Source organism: Gobius niger (assembly GCF_951799975.1).
Source record: "Gobius niger genome assembly, chromosome: 11".
In the NCBI taxonomy this organism is placed as follows: domain Eukaryota; kingdom Metazoa; phylum Chordata; class Actinopteri; order Gobiiformes; family Gobiidae; genus Gobius; species Gobius niger.
The window spans coordinates 10,056,321-10,082,522 of NC_136862.1; the positions used below are offsets into that span (position 1 = coordinate 10,056,321).

A 26,202-nucleotide genomic window follows, 5' to 3' on the forward strand; every position below is an offset into this window, starting at 1 on the left:
GAAGAGATAATTAAAGGAAAAGATATGTGTCTGAAGTCCAACTCTTCACATTTTAATTAAGTTTGTGGTTACATTAAAGATAAACAAGATGTTTTGACAAACTACAGTCACGGTGTTTATCAATTACCCAAAGGAAAAAAAATAAATCTATGAGCAATACAATAACTTAGAAGGGTGGAGGGCCTCATAGGAGAACCGCAGCTCCCCTACTTTAGGGGCATCTTGAAAACGCTAAGGGAGGAAGTGTGCCGACAGATGGATAGTTGTTTAGAAGAAATACATTTAGTATATATATATATTGTCCCATAAGACCAAATCTAAATTGACAAAAAGTTAAACATTTGTTTTATTGTTTTTAACCTATACTTATGTAAACATAACCAAAACTGGTTAACGTAGACCTAAAGCTCATGAAGACAACCTCCTTATTCTTCATGGTTAGCATAACATCGGGAAATCAAACCAGCCGCAAAGAACACAAATGACCAAAGCTTAGATATAACACAATATAATTCTCTAAAGTTCTGTGATTGATTATTGGAAAACACAACATTTGACTGACTCCTCTTTCTTATGTTTTTATGCTCCCCTCCTCAGGTCTCATATATATTGTGCACCATTTTGTTTTGTATTTTCCCTGTATTGTATTTCTCTGTTTCCCTGTCGACTATTTTTAAACCAAATGAGAGTTGTGTTGTATATACCCCTGCACTCACAACGAGTGCCCATTTTTTCTCCTACTTTCCATCCTCCTCTTTGCATTGGCAGGTTCAGCCCACCCCCTGATGGCGACATTTGCAGTCATTTGCCCTGCTATTATCTATTCTGTCGCTGTCCCAACTTGTCACAGAATTCACAGCGTAGCGAAAGTCAATAATGTGGAACGGTACTGCCTTGTGTTTCCCTGCAAATATTTATTCATATGCTCATTTTCCGCCAGGAGAGGAGTGCCTACAGCAACGGCAAGGCCACCCATAAAATTACCGTAATACCCAGGGTCAACCTCACCGTCACCTGCTTCGTCAGCAACAAACTGGGAGACGACGCCATGACCATCAACGTCTCCTCCGGTGAGTTAAAGAGTGCTTCTCGCTCTGGTGGAAGGAAAGTGCACGGTGTGGCGGTGTGGGCTCTCGGTCGTCCAGGCATTTGCACAGTAATAACGCTTTTAAAGGTAGTCATTTGTACTAGGTAGTTTTGTTGAAGATGTTTCAGCTCTAGGCTTCTTCTTCTTGTCAGGGAGCTAGATATATACTGCACAGAGGGAAACTCGCATATAGTACTACTAGCTTGTTGTTTGTACACTGCCTGACCGGGAGAAAAAAGTCACCACATGGATTTAACCAACTGTTCTGATCTGGGGTCGCTGCAGTTGGACAGGTCTAGTTTCAGCAACACGATGGGGGTCATTTACCAAAGGTTTGCTCGTGTGTAAAGCGAGGACCACGTGCAAAAGCGGAGCAGCAGCAGAGTCATTTATGCATTTTTTTTATTCACGTAGCATTCTCACATTTATATATCAGATGTGGGGCCCTAAAACTGTAATACAGGCAGCATCAAATGGTAAATGAAGTGCAATGTGGCAACAAAATAGAATATTTAGCACCTGCCTTGATAAATGACCTGCTATGGGTCCGAAGAATGAGATCAGCTGACTGAATTGTGAATGACCAGGTTATTCCATCAATGGGTTTCTTCTTCCCCGATGACGCGGGCATATTCCAAGATGCAAGGATTTCACATCTGGATTGACCACCCCCAGTCTCCAGATCTGAACCCAATTGAGAGTCTTTTGGGATGTGCTGGTGAAGGTTATCCGCAGTGGTCACACTCTCCCCTCATTAATACATGATATAGGTGAAAAACTAATGCAACACTGGATCTTTTGACATTACAAAAGCTTATTGAAACTATGCCACAGCGACTGTGTGCTGTCATCAAAGCTAAAGGCAGTCCAACAAAATATTAAAGTGTGACTTTTTTTGTGGTCAGGCAGTGTACTTTCTCTGTTGTCATGTGCTATAGTTGGCGAAATCCTCTGATGAGTTTGAGTATATAAGATTGTGCACTGTGGAGATCAAAATAATTGCTAAAGTTTAAAGGTAAAGACCCAAACACCCTCCATAATAATGCATAGCGCTTTTCTGGCTACTCAAAGACGTTCTACAGTGCGTTATTCATTCACTCCATACATGGTGGAGGTCGATAGTCACAGCTGTCCTGGGGTAGACTGACAGAAGCGGGGCTGCCAATCTGCGCCATCAGCCCCTCTGACAATACCAAAGCACTCACTCACACAATACATTCATACACTGTCTGCCCCACATATATAGAGTATGTAGATAGTTGTGTTTTAGTTTGAGCCACAAAGTCTCACAATTTTCTTTTGACAAGTAAGAAAAATCATCTCGTCATTAAACGAATTTGCCCGGCCTTGCCCTGGCGCATGAGAATAGACTAATAGTGAGACAGTGAGTCCTTTGTTAGACCAGTTTAATAAGGTGCTATCATTGTCCAACTACTCGCCTCCTCACCGCCTTCAACTGTATCTAGTTCAGATGACTACTTTTGAAACCTTTGTTATTATGAAAGTGCAAAAAATGTTGACCTTTTGAGGAGGCAAATGGGGCATTAGCAAAGGCTCTGCAATCATTTTGTGTTACGCAAGTTAATGTATCGAGCTGGCGAGCGCTAATTAAGAAGCATTAGCTCAAATGAGAGAGAGAGAGAAATTACTCGAATTAATCTTGAGCTTAAGTGTGGTGATGGATGCAGCATTCTCTAAACATTGCTTTTGACAGTCATTAAACCATTAAATCACAGTAATCTGATTTGCTGTCGGGAACTGTTTTTTTTTTCCGTTTTTTTTTCCTTCCAGACGCCATTCTCCGTGACCCCTTTCACTCTTCCACTTTCCCAGTTTTGTGTAGCTCAGCTCTATAGGGAACAAACAGGGCCAGCGGTGACTCCATTGTGTTGCTGGCAATATGAAATCGCAGTTGGTGCCGGAGTTTCTTTTGCCAGCAGCTTTCCACGAGCTGTTTGATCTGAAGGCTCATTTTAATAATGACTGCTCGGTTTTAACAATGCAATTCTGCTCCCGTAACAAAAGGACTGACTTTAAACGGCGCAGGGTAAGTAGAGCAAACACCAACGCAAAGCCGCTCTGTGTTCAGGGCATTTCAGGCAGTGTTATCTTTTATGATCAACCCACCCTGTAGATAAGGAACTTTAATAATAGGCGCAGCGCTCATTCCTAAAACTGGGTCATTTAACGCGATTAAAGTGGGTGTACATTGCAAAGTCAATATAGAACCAGCGACAATGTGGACAAAGGATTATGGATAGAAGTGGAAATGGAATGCAAGCATACAATACGCAGTAAATATGGCACTATAAACTACTGCTCTTCTATGAATACTAGATGTGCTTTCCAACAATGACTACTGTGCTGCGCCTCTAGCTAATCTAAAGTTAACTTAAGGTTATAATAAAGGTAGACTTTATTGTCCACATAGGGAAATTGTCCTCTGCTTTTGACCCTTCCTGAAATGCCACTGAAGCGGCCTTTAAGGGGGCAGTGGGCGGCTGTAGTGATCGCCCAGGGACCCATCTCCAGATCTTAGTTAAGCTCATGTCCAGATTTACCTGGCTGCGAGTTTTGGATTAATGGGGTTGAACCGAAGCACCCACAGGAAACCCACCAGGACAAACGGCAAACAGAATGAACCCCGACGTAAAAGCTACTTGATCTTACTGTACCTTTTCACTATTACTATAGCTTATAAATATAGCATAAACAACATACCAAACTCTCGATCTCACTCCAAATCACTAAATCCATTGAAATCTTCATCCTCGGTGTCGCTTCTGAACAATCGCCATGGCAACGACCTGGGCACGAAGATGTAACTGCACCGTTGACAAGCCTCTCCCGGCAGCACGTTTTTCAAGCTCTCATTTGCGAACTGGTTCTTCTAGCTGTGACCATCGAGCTTTTAACCCATGATTAGCTTTTCTAGTTTTCTTCATTGCGGCAAGAGTAACCTCGGCTTTTCGCCAGTCCCTTGCAAGTTTCTCGCTCACTCCTTTCTTTCTGTTGCTCGATTAACCTGCAGCGCCCTCTAGCGGCATGTGAAATTATATATTTTAATTTAAAAAAAGGGGGGAGGGGGGAATCACATATTAGTCGCTCCAGAGTATAAGACGCCCCCTCTGCCAAACTATGAAAAAAGTGTGACTTTTAGGCCGGAAAATATGGAACTAACTTCTAGGGCTGAACGTCATTGAAGTAACTTGCGATATGCGATACGGCCGACATTATTGCGATATTTCTCATTTCAACACGACATGTTCCATTCAAATTAAACACAAATCATAAGGAACCAATTTTTCAGCAAATTGTGAAGACTTAGAAATAACTACATCAGGACCAAAATAAGTCTAAAGTTGGTAAATGTTTAAGTAAAACTGAACTTTTACACATTTATAAGTTCAATACATTGTTTGTTATTGGCAGAGTTTCCAAACAAACGTGTCGATCGCAGTCAGATGAAGACTTCAATGTTGTGATATATTGTGGCTTCTTGCAATACGGATATTGCATCAACTAATATCGCAATAAAATATTTTTTGTGATATATTGTGCAGCCCAACTAACTTCCACACACAGCTATAGACACCAGGACTTTTTTAGCAAAATATGGACAATACTACGAATGCTACATAGGGCAGTCACGATAACGAAATCTGAAGTTCGATGTATTGAGGCAGGAAATATCGCGATAAATTATATAATTGACGACCTTACAATGCCACAGAAACTAACTCTAAAGCTTAAAAGACATTTAAGCTCTGTTCTGTACTTGAATCTTAAAATATCTCTCAATACACATGAAATACAATGAGAAACAACATACTTTGGGTGAAAAATAGAAAATTGTGAAGAGAATTAGATTGTATTGTTTATCAGTTACTTATTGAACGATAAGTCGATACAGTTATTATCGTGACAGCCCTTGCCACTGCTACAGGTAGCCTTCTATCTGAAATGTTAATTCTATACCAGTATTGCTGTTGATACTGCTTGCGTTCAATCTTCTGCAGCTGTCCCTTTTGTGTCGACCTAAAATCTTGTGAGTAAGTTCGATAGATTTTGGAAAATGCAAACATTGTTAAATCAAACCACTTGGGAACTGTATTCTATTGAAATATAAAGGATCATATTTACGTGATTTCCATTTTGATCGCGCCACTTTGCAACACAAGATGTCTTTGTTATCAGCCGTATTCACTCATTCCCTTCAAATCACAGCAGTATTGTGTTGAACTGTAGGCATCAACCTCATAGAAAGCCCGTGAAGAAGCTGAAGCATTGATTTCTCTGGTGCACCGCTTTTCTGTGCTACTTATAGCCATGAAAGCCAATGCAGATGTTCAGCGTGTGAGGGCTATTTGCTTTTTTGGCCATAATGAGCCTCAGATTACGTACGCCCAAGTAATCACTCCACACAGTAGCGTGGGTAAGGTTACCAACTAAGTCAAAATGTATGCTCCTGTATTTTGTCAATAGAAAAGCCAGAAAAGGATTTAATTTGAAGGGAACACATCACGCCAGGGAGCTGGAGCCATTGACTTTCTATATAAAAGAGGGCTTTTTATGTTGCTGTTTTGTTCAACTCAACCCAAGCCAGTCTGAGTCACAAATGGTGCATAAAATCATTATTACAGTATGGAATAAATCAGACTGCTTGACTTAAAGGTAACATTCTGGACTATACTGTTGCCATAAGTACAAGCAGCTCGACACAGTTTATGCTATTACTGCAATGAGAAATCAATGAATGGATTTGGATGGGAATCTAGCCTGTTTAAATCTCAAATTCTGTTGCCTGTAGTCGACATCTCCATGGAAACGAGCTGGAGACGTACCCACTCCCGGTAAAGTTATGTCATGTCTTATGAGAGCTGAGCCGCTCACAGCAAAATCACATGTTTGTTTGAGGTATTTTTCAATGCTGAAAATATCTGTCATAAAGTAAAAGCTTGTATTTCAATTTTATTTTTTGGGTGAAATTCTACGCGGCGTGGCTTTATATTACATAAATAATTTCATGTCTTTGATAGATACAGACGGCATCTCGGGTATCGCCCATATATGGTCATGTTTGAAAACAGTTAAGGGGAAAACAATTTGGAGAAAAATCAAAACTTTCTCTAATTATTCAAAAACTACTTTAACAAATGCTGAATTATGAATATAGTTTTCTACTAAACAAAGATGCAAAGACATGGGGTGGAGCAAAGTGGTTCAACTGCCCATGAATACATAAATAACGGAGAATGCTAACCTGATGCTACATGTTAGCATCGGGCTAATGCTAACAGTTAGCTACAACTGCTGCTTTTTCACTTCTACTGAACAATCTGCTGTGAGAAAATATCCATATGGGCCCGATTTACACTTGACTTTACTTATGTGTGATAAATAAGTTTATATTCCACCAGAAAATGGCTAAAAAGAGTGGAAAATTGTGTTTCTCTAAAGATTCTATTTTCCCCCTCGGCGAAGCCACGCCCCCTTCTATGACAAGATGCCGTCTGTATCATCCTTTTCATTCACTGCAGGGCCAATGTTTAGAGACGTTACAATATGTGCTCTACTTGAAAAGTGGGAGAAAGTGCTAAGAGGTGGAGCCAATGGAAACTGAGATTTGAACTCTCACAGTGTCAGATACAGAGGGGAAAAGGTTTAGTAAATTCTTTCAAACTCAAGGATTTTTTTTAAATTGTGTTAGACAAAGGCAGCGTTCGAAGGGGGCCTGAAAAGAAAAAGAATAAAAGTCTATTGTCGCTTTTAATTGCTTTTATTTGTGTCAAGAGAAAATGTTGACACCGCAGTCAGCAGATCGTTTACCTTGACGTTTTTCTTCCAGGAATTGCACAATAATTGGGTTTATGATCAATTATCAAAAGTAAAAGAAGAAAAATGTGTTTACAGCAATCTTGCATGAAAAGATCCACGAAAACAAACACTCCACTTACGCCCAGTATTTGCACCGTCCTGGCTGCATTAGGAATAAAACAAAAGCCTATATGTAATGAATGTCTTGGACTGTCAAAGGCTAATGTTGAATGCGCTGCGCTTTCATTTCATCTGCACACGCCGCCATTGCTTCTTCCTCCCCACTCTTTGTGTGCGCGCCATAATCCCGCTCTCTGTTGTCTCTCCTCCATACTCACTATTTTCCAGGCTCCGGTTGGCTTTCTTGTTTGTTGTTTGGGAGCTAAACCTGCTTGCTCTTTCTTCCTTGTTCTATGTCCGGAAAGCATATAAATTATAGCTTTTCTGCTGGAATCCTAACACGCCAAGATTACACCGAGAGGCAGATGTAGCTTTGATCTCGTCTGGCAACATCTGCATCCGCCTTTGTTTTCATTTTGTTATGATTTCTAATTTATTTTTGTTTGGTTTCAGTTGTTAATGAAGAATCAGAAAAGAAAGGTAAGAGGTTATTTTTAATTTTTATTTCGACCTTTTCTTTTTCTTTATTTTCTCCCAAAGGAGTATTTACAAAAGATCAGGTATGGAGGATTGTCTGATTACTCTCTGGGTAAACATCCACTGGCCTGATTTTGTGTCTGCCTGTCTGTACATGCGCTCATCTCAGCTCCTCCATCTTCATTACTTCGGAGCAGCTCACTCATGCTAATGCGCTCTTTGAGCAGATTAGTCAGATTATCAGGAGTGTGGTGTGATTTTTAAGACCTGCAAGTACTATTTGCTAAATAGCAAAAACACACGCGCGAGTCTTAGTCGCGTGTCACACATTTGCTAATTATTGTTGCCTCCGGGGTGAGATAATTAAGTATGGGCTGCCGACTTAAAGAGATTAATGGACATTTTTATACTATGTTAATAGTAGTTTTCGATAGGAATATGCATTTAGGGTGTGACTTGAATTTCCCAAACTGTAATTTTCTCTCTCAAAAGGAATCAAAGTAAAGGGACTGTACTTTAAAAACATAACTGGATACAGTTAGATGTAAAACACAGCCAATGAAAAATAATTTTCGCATCAAATAGGAGAAAAATGTTTTTTGCTTGAATATTTTTTGGGAGAAAAATATTCAACCAGATCACCAGATATTTACGAAATGAGTTGATTAGTGAGATACTGCATCAGTTAACAAAGGATGAGAAAGCTTTTGAGTGTTCCACAATGGGGAAATTGCAATAGCCAAGTACAGTACAGATTTAAAAAATGGTAAAAACGAAGCAAGAATATCAAATATACACATACAAATCATAAATGTAACACTATTATACACATGTGTATGTAAAAAAGATTGTTATATATCACAGTATATGGGAGCAGTAGACTGGATATGTACAGCGTGTAAACCGTAGTAATATTATCTAGGTCACGAGCCTTCATTTTTAAGCAATTTCAAATCAGGAAAATGAAACCTGTTGAATCACAGTTAACTGGTTTATCTTTGTTGAGGCGACTGATCTCAGCTGGCAGCGATGATGATGATGCTCGAAGCTGGTTTTCCAAGTTTGGGTCAGTCTTGTGAAAGCTGGGCAGCGGGCACCCAGACTCTGATGAAGAGCATTCATTTTATCCAAGGTTTTATCGAGGTGTAATGGTGCTGGAGATTTGCCTTCTTCATCACTGCCAGCCCCTCGCCACATACCGGGCACACTGGCTCTGCTTTCACTTTGACAAAGAAGAAATCATTTGTCATTTTTTCCTGGAATACGCGGCATTCAAGATCCACCTTCATTTTCTTAGCGGTCGCCATGATGCAGCACTTGTCAATCACTGTCGCCGCGCGATACACCACTTAAAATCACATGACCGAATATCTATACTGTATTAAATATGAAAAATGCCTTGGGGGGCCTGGTCAGATGGTCTCGCGGGTATGTATATGGCCCTGGGCCCTGGGCCTCCCCACCCCTGGTCTACAGCAAATTCAGCTGGAGTTGTGACTGAAATTTAACACTCTTGCTCAAAAGTTACCATTAAAAGTATCAAGCATTAAAATTAATATATAAATAAAGATCATCTTCTTCTCCGTCTTCTTCCTCTTCTTCTTTTTCTTCTTCTTCTACTTCTTCTCCCTCTCCTCCTTCTCCTTCTTCTCCTTCTTCTTCTTGTCCCTCTCCTTGTCCTCCTTCTTCCCCTTCTCCCTCTTCTCCTTCTCCTCCTTTTTCTCCCTCTTCTCCTTCTCCTCCTTCTTCTCCCTCTTCAACTTATTCTCCTTCTTCTTCTTCTTCCTCTCCTTCTCCTCCTTCTTCCCCTTCTCCCTCTTCTCCTCCTTGTCCTCCTTCTTCTTCTCCCTCTCCTTCTCCTCCTTCTTCCCCTTCTCTCTCTTCTCCTTCTCCTTCTTCTTCTCCTTCATCTTCTTCTCCCTCTTCTCCTCCATCTTCTCCTTCTCCATCTTCATTCTTTTCCTTCTCCTTCTCCCTCTTCTCCCTCTCCTTCTCCTTTTTCCCCATCTCCCTCTTCTCCTCCTTCTTCTCCTTCTCCCTCTCCTTCTCCTCCTTCTTTCCCTTCTTCCTCTTCTCCTCCTTCTCCTTCCTCCTTCTCCTTCCTTCTTCTTCTTTCCCTATCAATTTGTAAAAACTACCAGTAAGACTAGTCTTTGTACTCCGGGTTAAAACATTTTCTGGTGTTGCAGGATTGTACTAAGTGTATGGTTAATGTAAGCCTCAAACATATTGTAGGACATTAACCCTGGCCATCTGCCCGTGTATGATCAGCCCCTGTACACAGACAAACATCACCTGCCATCTTTTTCCCCCTCAGCCAAACACCCAGGCTCCCACAGGCATTCTCCAGTCAAAACATGTCACCCCGCAACATGTAAATGATGCCGCGCGCCGGGCCCCACACCTGCTGCGCTGTGAAGTGGCACCGTCATACTCAGGATGATAACACCACGCGGCGGGCGGAGTGAGCGATACAAGTGTAAATTTGATGGAGCGGCGTGTCAAGGCAGTTAGCATACGCGCTGACGTTAATGCATTTCCTCATTGTGCTTTAGTGCCCTTGTTTCTATTAAGGGAACATAGCAAGCCCTGTTATGTTTTTTTTTTTCCCCTTCCCCCTCCTACGCAATATCCTCGGCTTCACGGCGCGCTGCTGATGTTCCCAGAATGTACACAAAAAGCTCGACGGGGCCCTCTCGTCTCTACAGTAACCACCAGAACAAGGCGCAGAAATATAAACACCAGCCCCGGCAATAAAATGTTGTGAGATTTAGGCGTCGGCGAAGGGTGCAATCGAGGCACGCCGTAAAAACTGTGTACCTTGTGCTGCAATTTCGGATCTCTATTATCTACCGACCGGTATTACTGAGTTTCGCAGATCTTTTATCTTACACACGGTAAAATGAAAAAACAATAATCAAGTTTCACAGTGTGCACAGCAGTTTTAGGCCCAGATGTATTTAGCAGATAACGCCAGAAGATGTGACTAAATGCTGTATGAATAAACCGATGGGATGAAATTCATATTATATTAAGGTAGAAGTGGCTGTCCTTCAACGCACCACAGCAAATTTGTGCTAACATTGGAATATGCTTACATTATTGCCCAACTATATGAAGCTACGTGTATTTTAAGTTGCTCCATTTACAAAATAAAACTCTCCCGACTGACAGTTCAACAGTGAGTCATCAAGTCTTCATGCAAATGTGCGCCGCTAATGTGTGCTAATAGATGCTACAATGAGATAAGTGGCTGATGCTAATGTTAAGCTAGCATTCAGATTTCCACTAATAGCCTTTCAGGATGATTACATAAATATACATCGCATCAGTCATCAAGTTCGGAGGGTTATGTTTACAGACAACGATCATACGGTGTAAATCACTGAGTTAAAAGGGTTGTATTTATGCTCGTAGTAAAGTTAGGGTGACCAGATGTTCCAGTTTTCCCAGGACAGTCCCAGTTTTGAAGTTCCATGTACGTTCCATGTAGGGATGGGTACCGAAACTCGGAAGCCCTATTGGTCTTCTTATCGGGGTCGCTGTGTTACTGCACCAATCAAGCGTGTTAAAAACGTCACTCTCAAAAGGCTCTTTCCTCTCATGGATGCATCCCCTGCATCGGATCTGTTCATCCCCGTACGACAGCGAGCTGTATCGGACCATCCCGAGACAGGTGCACTTAAACATGCCTTATGTAAAAAGCGCTGGGGAAAGATACACAGTGTTTAACAATCAAGACTTGATTGCTCAGAACCCCCCCCCCCCCCCCGAGCTGCTGCCGCTAACTCGCTATAAAAAGCGAGACGTAACAGCTTCATATTGAGCAGATAGACGAGCCACGCGCACTTTTCTTCATTCACAAATACCCAAACTAAAGAGCGGGGGAGTCTATTTTTCCAGAAACGGTGTACACGGCGGTGCTCACATGTAAGAAAAGGCTGAAGTTTTGATATCACTTTATTGTACACTACCTTGATATATAGTACCTAACTAAATTTAGTACAATGTAATGTGCTCTGTAACAATCTGCAATAACTTGTACCTATGTAACTACGTTCACAATGGAATAACTTGAATTAGTACTTTGTAAGTACATAATGTAATAGGACACAAGACCCTTAGGGTTTAGGGCTTAAGGTTAGGGTTAGAGTTCGAATTATGTCTTATTACATTATGTACCTACAAACTACAAATACTACACATGTACTGTATTGTACTCAATTTAGTTAGGTACAATGTATCAAGGGTAGTGTAAAATAAAGGGTTACCGAAGTTTTCATTTGGGCTCAGTCCCCACAGCTCCAGCCAGCTTGAGATAAACAAAACATGAGACTTAATCCTTGATTGACTAGATAATTAAAAAATTATATATACTTTACGTTTCGGTTTATATTTGTATTTTAACTCCCATATATTAAGTGTATGCGCAAATTGGTCCAAATGTAGAGTAATGAAAGATAAACATAGGCCTTGGCCATTGCCTGTACAGTAGCCTCTTTCTAATCTATCTATCTTTTTTTTTTGCCTTTTAAAGTCCCGATAAGATTAAAGATAAGTTTAAAGTACCGGATCGATAAGGAGTATCATTAAGAATAGTGGTATCGATAAATCCTTAACGATACCCATCCCTAGCCCTCGGACCATTTGTTGTGCTGAATCGACACACATCGCCAGAGATGGTCCTTTTTAATTCAAGTTTTATAACCTCAACCACTGCCATGTTATTGTGAGACAGAGCCGGCATTAAAGTTTTAAGAATTAAGAAAGGTTTAGGACACAGTTTAAACCTCTGCTAAATACACCCAGGGTTTCACTGCACTGACCATCGATCTGTGGCCCTTCACCCCGTGTACACTTCGATATGCGGCCCTCCATAGACACCCCTGCCCTAAGTAAAGTTAAATAAATGTTACCCTTTTGCAATATTATGGGTGTGACATCTGCAGCTTAGTATGAGGGATTGTAAAACAGAAGTAGTGATTACGATAAAAACAATTAGCCTGGAAGAGATATTGTTAACATTACCTGGTCACTCTGCTCCCTAAAAGCTGGAATGTGAAATGTGTTAATAATCACAGAAAAGAATCAGGACGTTAATTTAAGAATAAGTTTAGCCCACAACTAACTAACAAAATTAAAAATAAAATTCTCACTCAAAAACAGTAAAGATTGGGTCAAACATTAATTTGTTTTTTGTGCTTAGATTAGATGGACGCATGTGTGTTTAATTACGGTGCCCGAGCAGAGATGTGAAGAGATTAGTAATACTTAGCCGTGTTGGCTTTTGTTACAAATAGAGCTTCAAAAGCTTGAAGAATCTTAGCTTAAAGCTACGGGAAGGTAATGATGTTGTGAACAGAAAAGAAGCGATTCGTGCTCGAGGAATATTCATTAAAAACTAAATATTCCTTAATGTTGTAATATTCAGGTGCAGAGTAGAGACCGTTAGCAAGGGAAGGTTGGCTCCTTTAGTTTTATAAAATGATCATATCCCACTGATATAACAAAAACGTACAGAACCAGATTACAATAGTGTGAATAAATGTTTCTTTGTGTTTTTCTTGAGAAGCAGTCAACAGTGGTTTTCCCTGGTTATTGCATCGTGTTGCTGTATAAAATCCTGTCAGAATTTCTCCTACAATATAAATATATATTTTTTTCAAAAGAACATTTCTCTGGAAATACTGTGGCGTAGAGAGCCAACATTTCCCTCTCTGCTGTCTGAAGTGAATAGCTGGCCGTTGTAGTAATGCTGATATTATTCGTGTTTCTCAGATTCCCAGGAAGAGTCCGATGACCAGGCCAAGCTCATAGTCGGCGTTGTGGTGGGCCTCATTCTCGCTGCTGCAGTGGTGGCACTCATTTATTGGCTCTACATGAAGAACTCAAGGTACTGTAACTCCCCCATGCATACATTAGCATATCACAATCACATCTCCGAGCGCCTGACAGAGCATCCGCGGCACTGCTTCTAGTTAGCCCAAGCAGCCAAGAAACAGTGAATAATAATATGGTCGATAGGTAGTTTGCAGCCAGAGACAATAGATGGGACAAATGCTCCCGTCTGTCCTCGAATGATACACACGTGTCAGTGCGGTGATAAGCAGCTGTGGCAGCGCTATCAGGTGGGGAGACTGCCTGGCGTGATGGAGCACAGGTGTGAGAGAGCAGAGAGAGTGATGTGCCCGTGCAGCGGAGATAAGTTTTCAGATCGCTGCCAATGTGACGGAGTGTGTCGTCTGCAGCGGGCGGGCGAGGTTTCACCGAAGCAAAGGTGCATCACCAGCAGAGGCGACTGGAATAACCAAAATATGTACATACGTTTAAAGGAAGCATATGCACGGTGTCTTTAGAAATATTTCGGAATCATGATCTATCTGTGTCCCCATGTACTGTATGAGATATACACGGTCATATCCAATTTTTTTATTGCTGGTCTCCTGAAGAAGAAATCTGGCTTGGATGAACAGTACAAAACCACACCACCCACAGTGAATATAGTCAAGCTTTACTGATAACAAATTAGTGGATGTATTCTCTCTCTTTCTCTCTCTCTCTCTTTTTCTATTTATTTATTTATTTATTCTCTCTCTCTCTCTTTATTTATTTATTTATTCTCTCTCTCTCTTTTTATTTATTTATTTCTCTCTCTCTCTCTCTGTCTGTCTCTCTGTCTCTTTATTTCTCTCTCTGTCTGATTCAAGATTTTTTTATTTGTCAAGCCATGTGAATGATTTGAAATGATCTTTCTCTCATCCTTGATTGTGGAGTGGCGGGTGGGAGGGAGGAAGTGCAGGGAGTTCAGCTTCCCGATGGCCTTGTGTATGAAACTGTTCTTCAGTCGACTGGAACTGGCCCTTAGATTCCATAGTCTCCTCCCTGAAGGCATTGCCTTGAAGAGACTGCGTGATGGGTGCGTAGGGTCCCTGGTGATTTTGACGGCTTTGCGGGTGAGACGGGTGGAGTACATGTCCTTAATAGAGGGGAGAGGGGCTCCAAAGATCTTCTCCACTGCTCTCACAATGTGCTGGAGGCTCCTTTAGCAGGAGGCAGTGCTGGCGCTGTGCCACACAATGATGGAGCTGGTCAGGATGCTCTCTATAGTCCCTCTGTAGAAGTTGCATATAACAGAGGCTGGGACTCTGGCTCTTCTTAACTTGTGAAGTTTTTTTCTTGACCAGTGATGTAGTGTGCCTGGTCCAGGAGAGCTTCTCTGTGATGTACTCATCCAGGAACTTCTCTCCACTGCAGCACCGTTGATTGTTAGAGGAGCATGCTGGATCCGCGCTCTTCAAAAGTCCACCACAATCTCTTTTGTCTTCTCCACATTTAGAGAGAGCTTGTTCTGTGTGCACCACATGGTCTGACGGCTCACCTCACTCCTGTAGTTTGACTCGTCTCTGTTGCTGATGAGACCCAACACTTGTCGTCTGCAAACTTGATGAAGAGGTTTGAGTCGTACTTTGGAGTGCAGTGATGGGTCATCAGAGTGAACAGGAGGGGGCTCAGCACACAGCCTTGGGGAGCCCCTGTGTTCAGTGTGATGGGTCTGGAGGACTTGCCGCCGACACGTAAAGCCTGTGGTCTCCCCGTCAGAAAGTCCAGCAGCCAGTTGCACAGTGAGGTGTTGATCCCCAAGTGGAGCAGTTTGTGTATTAGCTGCTGTGGGATTATAGTGTTGAATGCTGAGCTAAAGTCTAAAAACAGTATTCTCTTTCCCTCTCTTTCTGTCTGTCTCCCTCTCTCTCCCTTTCTCTCTCTCTCTTTCACATTTATTTTATTTTTATTTTTTTTCCATTTATTTATTCATTTGAGCAGAAAATTATTTCAAAGATTTTTACAGAAGAGAGAAAACACAAACAAGACTATTGTGCTCAAAAGGAGTAGGAAGAAGGTCAAAGAACTTATAATAATAAACCTACTCCTCATCTCTCATTCAAGTAACATCACATAAACTTTCAGCATACACTCAAGGAAGAAACCGATGCATAAGTCTATGCTGGTGTATTAATATAAATTGTTCATGATGTCATAAAGGGTTTATCATTTACATTCGTACACAAATAAATACATCTATGGTACTTAAGATTTACACCAAGGCACATCGCTTTTTCGTCCTGATCATACAAACTTCAATATCTATCTCTGTCTCTCTCCCTTTCTTTCTTTCTTTCTTTCTCTTTCTTTCTTTCTTTCTTTCTTTCTTTCTTTCTTTCTTTCTTTCTTTCTTTCTTTCTTTCTTTCACTCTCTCTTTCTCTGTCTTTTTCTATGTTTTGTGTATACGTTGTGTAAAATAGCATGAGTTGTGAATGTGAAACTGGAAAAAAAGGATTTTCTGACAGACTAAGTAAAGATATGGTTAAATAATAAAACAAATATCTCTATTTGTCTTTCTCTCTCTATTTCTCTCTCTTTCTCTCCTGTCTCTCTCTCTCCTGTCTCTCTCTCCTGTCTCCCTCTCTCTCCATTTCTCTCTCTCTCCATATATCTCTCTCTCTCTTTATAAATATTTCAAAATCTTGATCTATCTGTATCCCCATGAGCTATACATGTTCAAATGAAATACAGACTTTCAGGGTCAGTTTTCTTTATTGCTCATCTCCCAAGGCAGAAATTTGGCTTGGAGTTCAAGCAAACATAAACCCATTACAAAATATATACCATTCACAGTTGATTCACTCTCAATTGCAGAAACATTTGGCATCTTGTCATCTTTCCAGAGATGATCATCCAATCGCAAAAGCAGAATGAGCCCCACACTTTTGCTTGTCGGATCCTATTACGAAAACCAATTAACAATAAACCCATAAAGGTGCTCTCTCTCACTTCCAAAATCCCAACACCTGGCCTCCAACTAAATCCAAATGAGTGCTATATACTGCAGGCCTCCAGTAGCTGATGTGTCTATGGAGATTGAGGCAGCTCAGGTTGAGTTGTGATTGTTGTACCTTTTGTAATCCACATGCTACATAAGATGATTTGTAGGTTTTTGATCAATATACAAATAGTCCTGAGTAACAGATTGAGCATACAAGTAAGATTTTCTGATGATTCTTTTTATTTGTAAAAAAAATCAATATAATAAAGCAGATAAAGAAAGGCAGCAAAAAGTACAAACTTGAACAGCTTTCATGACTTAGGCCCAGATCGTTTTCCCCACAGTCCAAGAATTAATTACTATTACTTCACTTAAAGGGACTATATAGAGTTTAAAAATGTTAAAATTATGTATTTTCCTCCCCCTACATGTTCCAGCCATGTCCTAATGTGTAAAACGAGCCCAGACCTGTTCACCACAACTGCCTCTACTTCGGGTCCTAATTGCCGTCATGCACGAGCTTAATATGGAAGGTGCAGTTACATGTATGACCTGAGGTGGCAGTAGTGAGTATAAAATGGCGAACTTGCATCTAGCCCCTTTAAGGATATTTGTCAAGTACGAGTGAAAAGTACTGCGTCTTAAGTACTCTTAGATTGTAGAAGTAGAAGTTAATGTAGCTGGTTTCTTGTGTATTCTGTGCAGACAAGGAACCTGGAAGACGAACGAGAAGGAGGTTGGAACATCCGAGGAGAGCAAGAAGCTAGAAGAAAACAATCACACTGTTTAAAAAGGCCTGGACTAACTGGAATTAAAGAGGTACTTTTAAACATTACTCACATTTGAGGTTTTAAAAAATGTGTTTCTCATATAGCGGGCCAGAGCTGTGAATAGTTCAAGACCTTATTTAGCTGCCATAAAACACAGTTATTTATAAATGTTTTAATTGGTGTAAGAACTAGCCAACAAAGTCCAATATTTTTAAATGGGTTTGGAAATTCTCCAAGGCGTGTTGTGCCAAGTTCAATCATTTCCCCCAACCGAGAATGTTGACAAAGCTAGATATGGGATATACAGTACGAGATGTAAAGTGTTGCCACGTTATTCCAGTGTTATTAAACGTATAATGCATTGGACAGACAATATATGACAGGAAATTCCACCTATATATATAAAGCAAGAGCATCTATTTGGCCGGAAGTTTACCTTTTACAACAAATTGTTTTTGCAAATCAGCACGGAGGATGTGGAAAATAAATTGTCTTCATAACAGGTGCCCGTTGTTTATAATGAAATGGACAATAATAATGGAGATTCTAATAAAGATGCCTGGCAGGAGTAGAAATGCTGTCAGACACAGGGAACTCAGCTGTGATATGTGATCCTGGCACTCGCTTGCAGTTTTATGTCCACTCCAATGATTGGCCAATGATTCACAGTATTTCTTCGGAACAAGGTTTAATTACCTAATAGCATATTATAATGACAGGATTTGTGAAATGACATTTAGCGTATACTTTAATATGGTGCGCTCCGATTAGCTGTTATCGACCCAGTGTAACCCCCCAGATAGAGATGAACCGATCCAGCTTTTTTGCTATAGATGCTGATACTGGGTTTTGACCAATACCACTTTCTTAAGTGAAAAATTTAATTCACTCTTTTCTCCATTTTAAGATCAATAAAGTCATATTGTATTGTCTTGATATTGCGGATCAATTATCAATTATATCTATTGATAAACTCTTGGATAAACATTCAACAAGGATCACTGGACTTTTCTACACTAAATATCCTGGGTATATGACAGGCTTCAGGCTACATTAATATAAACAACTTACATGAAGTGACATGATCATATATAAATATGTTAGATCAGTTTTTTCTTTAACTAAAATACAAACAGCTTCAGCAGTGATTATTTTTAGTTTTCGTTAACATGCTAGCTTTAGCATACTGATGCTAACCACGGCATTTTGTGCGGCAATCAAAAACGCGTTGGTGGAGGTTCTCCTGGTTCATAGCTTTACAATAATATATAGCAAGCCCTGGTATCAGTTCAGTATCGGACATTTGTAGCTGATACCCGATATCGTATTTTTTTCAGTATCGGCTCCGATATCCAATACCAGTATCGGATCGGTGTACCCCTACCCCCAGAGCTAAAGAATTCCTCAACTCTAAACATTTTTTTGAAACTTTGCTCTGGTGGAAAGCTCCTGAATCAGAAAAGAGATGTTAAATAAATTAAGATTGCCAGATTTGTTTTATCTTCTATCTAGTCTAGATTTGCTCCTGATTTGAATAGATTTTGAATCGTTTTTGATGATTTCTTGTGCAATAAGGTTTTTTTTTTGTCATTGCAAGTGAATTTTTATTTTTTTATTCCATTGGATTGATATACATTAACTGACACACACAAAAGTCACCTGTCCGTCTGAATGACTAGGTTATTCCATCTATGGATGCCTTCTTCCCTGATGGCATGAGCATATTCAAAGATGACAATGCCAGGATTCATCGCGCTCACATTGTGAAAGAGTGGTTCATGAGACATCATTTTAACACATGTATAGATACAGACGGCGTCTCTGGAATCACCCATATATGGTCACATTTGAAAACAGTTAAGGGGGAAAACAATTTGGAGAAAAATCTAAACTTTCTCTAATTATTAAAAAAAATACTTTAACAAATGCTGAATTATGAACACAGTTTCTACTAAATAAAGATACAAAGACATGGAGAGGAGCAAAATGGTTTAACAGCCCATAAATGCATAAATAACGGAGAATGCTAACTTGATGCTTCATGTTAGCATTGGGCTAATGCTAACGGTTAGCTAGCGCTAGCCACAACTGCCGTTTTTTCACTTATACTGAACAATCAGCTGTGAGAAAATATCCTTATGGCCCGATTTACACTTGACTCTATTTATGTGGGAAAGAGTGGAAAATTGTGTTTCTCTAAAGATTCTATTTTCCCCCTCGGCGAAGCCACGCCCCCTCCTAATGGTGCCGTGGCCACACTCTCCCATCATCAATACAAGATCTTGAAGAACACTTAACGCAACACTGGATCTTCTGTAATTGTGGAAGCTTATTGTAAAAATATGACTCAAATCTGGATGAAATACTTAATTCAAGCAATGTCTACATAAAAGCAGTAGTCGTTTTTCAGGTCAGGCAGCCGAACCAAACTTTTAAAGCAGCCCATTCATGACACGTTTCCGGTCACAACTTCCCGCACGCTGTATTCCTTCCCTTCTAACTCGGGGGTTAAGGTGGATTTGCCCGGCGCGATGGGTAAGACGTGGTGTTGGCAGCAGAGGGGCGAAGTGACTCACCTCAGAAGAACTCCCAGATTGCTTTGTGCTGCGAGCGGAGTGGTCATGACCTCTCCGGAGCCCGAAGCGCAAATCCTATCCACAAGCCCACAAGCTGACCCTACGGGCGGCTCTGCCAAGTCTCAGCTTGTACTGGCCCATCACCCCGCACATTCTCTAACTATGAAGCGGCACCTGCGGATCACAAACAACAGGGGTATTCAATTGGACTGCACGCTCTCTGTGATACCAGCGCAAACTTTCATGTTCAAGCAATTTGAGCAGTGGGGGGCTGAGCAATATTGAGAAATTGCCTTACAACCAAAAGTAGAACAGTTTGTATCTCCAGTCCAGTTATATTTTAACTAGTCACCGTGTAAATTGAACAATGCAACAAGCATAAAGTTCTACCTACTATGTTTACATTTACTTACTTTTTGAAATCAGTCAGTGTTAAAGGGACTATAAGCCGAATGCCCATCTCTGGTCGCTCGTTGCATTATGGGTAATGGAATTTATTTTGACTACCAAACAATATCGATAGCTAGCGTAAAGCAACGAAGAAGGCTCTGATTTGGACCGTTTAACTTTTTATTTCTATGGTTTTAACCGCTGGAAAGTTGATGATTTAAAGCGTTTTTCTCGTCGCCGTGGAGCTTGTTACAATATTAGCATAAAATGTATTTTTACAACCAAGGCTGCATAGACAGAAGATAGACAGAAACGGAAAGAGCTGAACGACCTGAACGATATGTAGAGATGCTTCAAAAGTGACGACTAGCCTAGTCATTGTTCACATAGTTGGAATAACTATGTGAGAAAAAACATTTTTGACCCTTGAAGGCGACTGTTGGACAAAGCCCAGGGTCTGAAGCTGTGGCCTCATGTCACCGATATTCAGAACATTTAAACTGAATGAGAAGTAAAAACATAGAATCCTTGTTTTGTTTTGTCAATAACGAGGTGGAGAGTAAACAAAATCTTTGTTTTAATTGTAACAGAGATCCACGTACACATATAGGCTATGTCAAATTTACTTTATTTGTTTATGGTGAACAACAAAGCTAATTTGACAGACGGAAATTTACTTTATTTAACATCAACACTGTTTTGAAACTTTCCCCTGTGATTTCAAGACAAATTTAAATGATTTAAAAAGTGGTGGCACAGACAGGCGGTGTCTGTGTCGGGCTGATCCCAGATCCTGTCGTCCCCCTGTCCGCTCTGGTCCGCTCTTGCCTACGGAGCCTCCGTTTTCCCTCGCTTTCAAGATATTGACAACACAAATATTTGCAAGAAATGTCACTTGAGACTTATAGTCTTTAAACAAATGCCCATAAGCCTTATGTATGTATGTATTTTCCTCCACCTACATGTTCCAACAATGTGCTAATGTGTAGAATGAGCCCAGACCTGTTCACCACAACTGCCTCTAAAATCCTGCACTGTCACTCAAAAACGTGTTACTGCGGGTCCGAATTGCCTTCATGCACGAGCTTAATATAGAAGGTGCAGTTACACATATGACCTGAGGTGGCAGTAATGAGTATAAAATGGCAAACTTGCATCTAGCCCCTTTAAATCATGTGTGGACTTTGGCCCCAATTTCATTTAGTCAAAGCAGTGCAAGAAGATGGTTTTGATAAATAAATCCTCCCAGTCTGGAAGTCGTCTCCATGATGACGCACTGATGTGGCAAAGCTCTAGCTGTATTTGGTTCAGATCTTGTTAAAAATCGAATAGCTCTACCACGGCGTGTCAAATTGCAAATTCAGACATTGCACCTTGGTGTCCCGGCCAAACAGAGATGCTTTAAAGATATGCCCGGCGTTATGAGTGACAGACAGATTATTACCAAAAGGAACTACTAAAAATCTCATAGCAAACCAAATAAAGCGGCTCCATCTTCTGCTAAATCTACAGGTGAAGTAAATGACAGGTGACAGCAATAAGCTATAAAGTTGTCTCTCCTTCGAGCTTGATGGATGTGTTAGAAATTTGCATCAGTGATTGGCTCAACACAAGACTTGTCGTAGTAAATGACTTTGTAATTAAGCCTGTTTCCACACGCTTCTGCTTTTGAACCGATAGTACGAGCCAGACGTTGTTTCTTAGTAGTGAAATGCCATGTTTTTTTACTTTGGCTGATTCACTCGGGGTATAAATTGAGACGGCTCTGAACGTACGCAGTTTGAAGAATGGATAATGTGTGACTTCAGTCTTAATTGTGGTTATATTCTCGCTTCTTAGTGTGACTCTTGGCCTGTGTAAATGCTAACTGTTTTAGTGCTTGTGGTGATAATTGGATCTATTTGAATAGTTCCACACGGAGGCTGCTGCGCTTATTGAAGTGGGTACTTCACAATAGGACTCCCATGGGTGTTTAGGGAATACTAAAATGGCCATAAATCATTTGTACTCTTTAAACTCTTCATGCATTATAACAAGTTAAAACTTCCGGGGCCAGTGTGGACCTGTATAGATGAATTCAGGTGCATCATAACTTGCAAGCTTGTGGACTTTTCCAGAGCGCTCAGTGTTTAATAACCTGAAATGTCACGGTCCTCACACTCTAATTAGGACAATAGTCACATTTTTCCGCTCTTCCTTTGTTCAAAAAGTTTTATTAAAGTTGTTATAGTATAAAAACACAACATCACAAATCAATTTTACAGCTTCATAATTTAAAGCCGCGGCTCTGCTGTTCTGCAATTATGACTGCGCTGTGATAATGTCTCAATGTGTGACTAAATTTATGCGCGTTTCACCGCTCATCTTTTTATGTTATTTTTGCTTTCGGCGAAGACAAAGAACCTTCTAACAAGAATTGCAATTCTCCTCTTTGGGAACCATTCCATTTAACTATATTGGCGATCAATTAGTCAAAGTCTTTTTATAGAGCTGTTTTCCGACAACGCTGGGCAGACCAAGTGTTTTTTGGATTAGAAAAGTGAAAAAAAGGGAAAAAGAAGCTATATTAGGCGTGTGGCTTAACAAAAACAAAATGAAACTGTGAAAGATGACTGAAGAACCAAGTCTTTTGTTTTCGTTTAAACATAGGCGGGACAGTTTGGGCAGTGGCTCCTTTTTCGTGTCAAATACCCTCTTTTGTCTTTATTTTACTCTATAATTTAGGTGGCATTTTTCTTCGGAAGCCTATTAATAATGCTTATGCTCAAAATTGTCCATAAAAACGTTTTGTGCCCCAGAGTTCCCCCCTTAATTCTTGTTCTCTCAACTTCATTTCAAGCATCAGTATATGATATTTTATATTTCTGTGTTGTGCGCCCTATGAAGTGGTTTATTTGTCATAATACGAAATTGCATAGAGCACATATAGGGTTAGTCCTGTCAAATTTCTTCTTCTGAAACACTGAAGAGGCACCAAAAGCCCCTTACACCTACAGCACAGTGGAGGCGTCACAAGAGGTGCTACAGGAAACTAAAAAGGGACGGGGAGGAGCAAGGAGGTATTCCGGCAAGACTCACAGCTAAGCCACACAAGTCTTATCCTTACTACTAGCTACGCTCTTCCCAGAAGATGGTGATAGATTGTTGTGCAGAGGTGGGAGTAAGTCACTAAATGCAAGTCTTGAGTCAAGTCCAAGTCGTGAAGGTCCAAGTCTCAAGTAAGTCCAAGTCAATCGGTCATGGGGTCAAGTCAAGTCAAGTCAAGTCATAGCTTTTGTCAAGTCAAGTCAAGTCTTGCTTTAGCCGGCAAGTCACCTCAAGTCACAAACGCCAGTGTGTCTACTTTTCATGTGTTTAATCTTAAAAATAATAAGTGCTTTCTCAAGATACCGTAATTTTAAAAATTTAGGCTAAAATCAAACTTTTAAAAACTCATGGATTTGGATTTAAAGTCTAATTAATATTTAAACGCCACAACATTCAAAATATATGTATTATAAATAAACAGTCTATGTACAAAATTGCTGGGACAGCATTTTAAGGAAGGGGGCCCGGGGGGGGGGGGGGGGGGGGGGGGGCGACTTAAAAAATATGAAATATAGTATTTTAAATATGAGCTGCTTTTCCCTGCAGTCTGAAATATAAATATAAAATAATATTTTTATTTTTGTTAGTTTCTGGCAGTTCTTCTGTCATTGGTTCCCCTGTAATGCCCCAGCCCCTGTATACTCGGATTCGCCCTGCTCAAAATAGATTCTGCATAGCCTTAAGTCCCGCTGTCACTGGGCTGTGTGCGGATGAGTAAAATTGTCACTAAATGCTGTAAACTTTGTGTGAACACCTTAAAACATCGAAAAGCCCCCAAGATTTCTGTTGATTAATCCAGCTCTTATGCATCGTCGTTCTGGAGGCTCCGTCTGCGCTGTAGGTACAGCCCATTGTTTCAAATGTTTTCCTCTCCGTAACCTCTTCACTCTGTTTAGAAAACTTTTAATGCACTTATTTCGACCTCATATTTCCTCCTGCCTTTAGGCGCTGTATTGATTAGAAGCGCTGTGTCGGGAAACCGAACACGCATGTGGCTAATTACCATATGTAAACATAGATGCGCCGCTTTTACGCAATGAATCCTGATCTTTCGACAGTTTCACTCAAATAAATAATAACTCTATAAAGTCATAGCAAGTCATTGAGAGTCATTGGCCTCAAGTCCAAGTTAAGTCTCGAGTCACAAACAGCAAGTCCCAGGTCAAGTCAAGTCTTTTTGCAGCTTTGGTCAAGTAAGTCTCAAGTCCCGAAAATTGCGACTCGAGTCTGACTCGAGTCAAGTCATGTGACTCGAGTCTCCCACCTCTGCTGTTGTGGGGCGGAGGGAGCTGCGTAGGAGGAAGAGAAAGGAGGAGGTAGAAGTGCTGACCAGTGCAGGACATCACGCTCTGAAACAGGGACAAACCCAGGAGGTGGTCCACTGTTTCAGAGGAGCACAGAAGGCAGCATTCCAAAACGTGCTGGTCAGACTGGCCCACAATGGCGGCGCTCAGTCGCAGTGGCTCAGGACTAACCCAACACCTGAACGCAAATTCGTTGTTGCTTACTCACTTACTTAAAGTGATAGTCTGGAAGTCTAAATGTTTTACACATTTTTTTAAAATGTGCAAAATCGTTTACATTTTGATATTTTTTTGTAAAGTCCCTCCTTCCCAGATTTCTTCAGCTAATGAGAGTCTAGTATCCTCCCGCGTTGACAAATGAGACGTGCTTTTCCTGTGAACCAGCCTGTCAGGTCCAATCAGGAGGGAGGGGGAGGAGCTTGATCATTTACTTTTGATCATTCTGTTCCTGCTCTCCTCATTTTGCAAACTAAGAAGGGCTTTCTGGTCCAAGAGGGGAGGAGTTTACTTTCACATTTCACCCTATGTCTCCTCACTCTGCAAACTTACAGACTATCACTTTAACTGTAAAGCTCAGTATCATCCCAGCTCCCACAAAAGCACTCTGTCATTGTCCTTGGGCAAGGCACTTCACCCCACTTGCCTCCAGTGTCTGCGTACATTGGTGTATGCATGAGAGAGTGAATGGGTGACTGGTTCCTTACTGTAAAGCGCTTTGGGCCTGATAAAGGTTGGAAAGCGCTTTAAACGTTGAGTCCATCTACCATTTGCTGTTTGTTATGCTCTTTGCAGACTACTTGCTCAATGGGATAATCAAAATGAATGAATCTGTATCTGTAGCCCCACAGTTTAGTCCCCACCACAGAGAGGAACCCAGACAGACGCAAAACCATCTGAGAGGACCATTAAAGGGGCGGGGTAGATCAGCAAACAGATCAGACAGATATGATGGAACGTGGCCATTAGGGCTTCAAAAACAAACATTAAAATTTAAAAATCAATGCACTGACGGACTGGGAGGGCTCAGTGGAGGCAGGAGAGGCCTGGGGCGAGTCTGAAGCTCACCATGTAAGGTCTCAGATTAAGCTTTTATAATTTATATTATTGCTGAATATATACTGTTCATTTTACTGCTGTCTGCAATACATGCATATAAATCCCCCACGGATATGCAGGCTTTTTGTTTAGCGAGCGACAGGTCAAGCATGCTTTTTGCCACCCGCCGTACACCCATTAGTGATTACACACAATTTATGCCACATTTATACCTTCATTACGGCCCATTTAAAACCTTTTTAACCAAGGCTTATAGTATGAATGTTTTTTATGGGTTGAGTGCTCCCCGTTTTTTCAGCTGCAGAATCTAAACAGTCGCCCAATGGTGTTCATTAGAGCTAATAAATCAGTGCACTTCCCTCACACAGCGCGGCGGGCCCAGCAGCGAAGAGCGACGCACTGCAGGCTGCACTCATCGCCGGCATCAAACTTTAAAGGAACTACTTCACCTGATTACTTTCTCGACTGCCTGCTCTAATGTGTTTATTTGTCTCGGCGACCGCAAGCGCGGAGCCATCCTCTGCTCTCGCTCACGTCTATGTGACATTCAGAGGAACTACTCGCAGCGACGCGGAGGAACGGCTACAGCAGCAGTGTGTGGTTGCACAGTGAACCCAGTCATGTCCGTAATGAGATGATGCACGCCAACAATAATTTAATCCGCCGGGCTATTTTTAGTTCAGAGAGTTGCTCGGC

General features: G+C 41.0%; 1 protein-coding gene across 2 annotated transcripts in view; it reads left to right on the forward strand.

The window, feature by feature from the left end:
- alcama (activated leukocyte cell adhesion molecule a) overlaps positions 1-26,202 on the forward strand; it is a 178,068-nt gene that overhangs the window by 146,232 nt on the left and 5,634 nt on the right. Inside the window, exons 12-15 of one of the 2 annotated variants that reach the window (XM_079565646.1) lie at positions 941-1,070; positions 7,478-7,504; positions 13,280-13,394; positions 17,029-17,142. In XM_079565646.1, the coding sequence (XP_079421772.1) occupies positions 941-1,070; positions 7,478-7,504; positions 13,280-13,394; positions 17,029-17,113 (357 nt within the window). In that variant the 3' untranslated portion in view covers positions 17,114-17,142. The remainder of the gene's footprint in view (positions 1-940; positions 1,071-7,477; positions 7,505-13,279; positions 13,395-17,028; positions 17,143-26,202) is intronic. The other variant, XM_079565647.1, reaches the window with a different exon arrangement.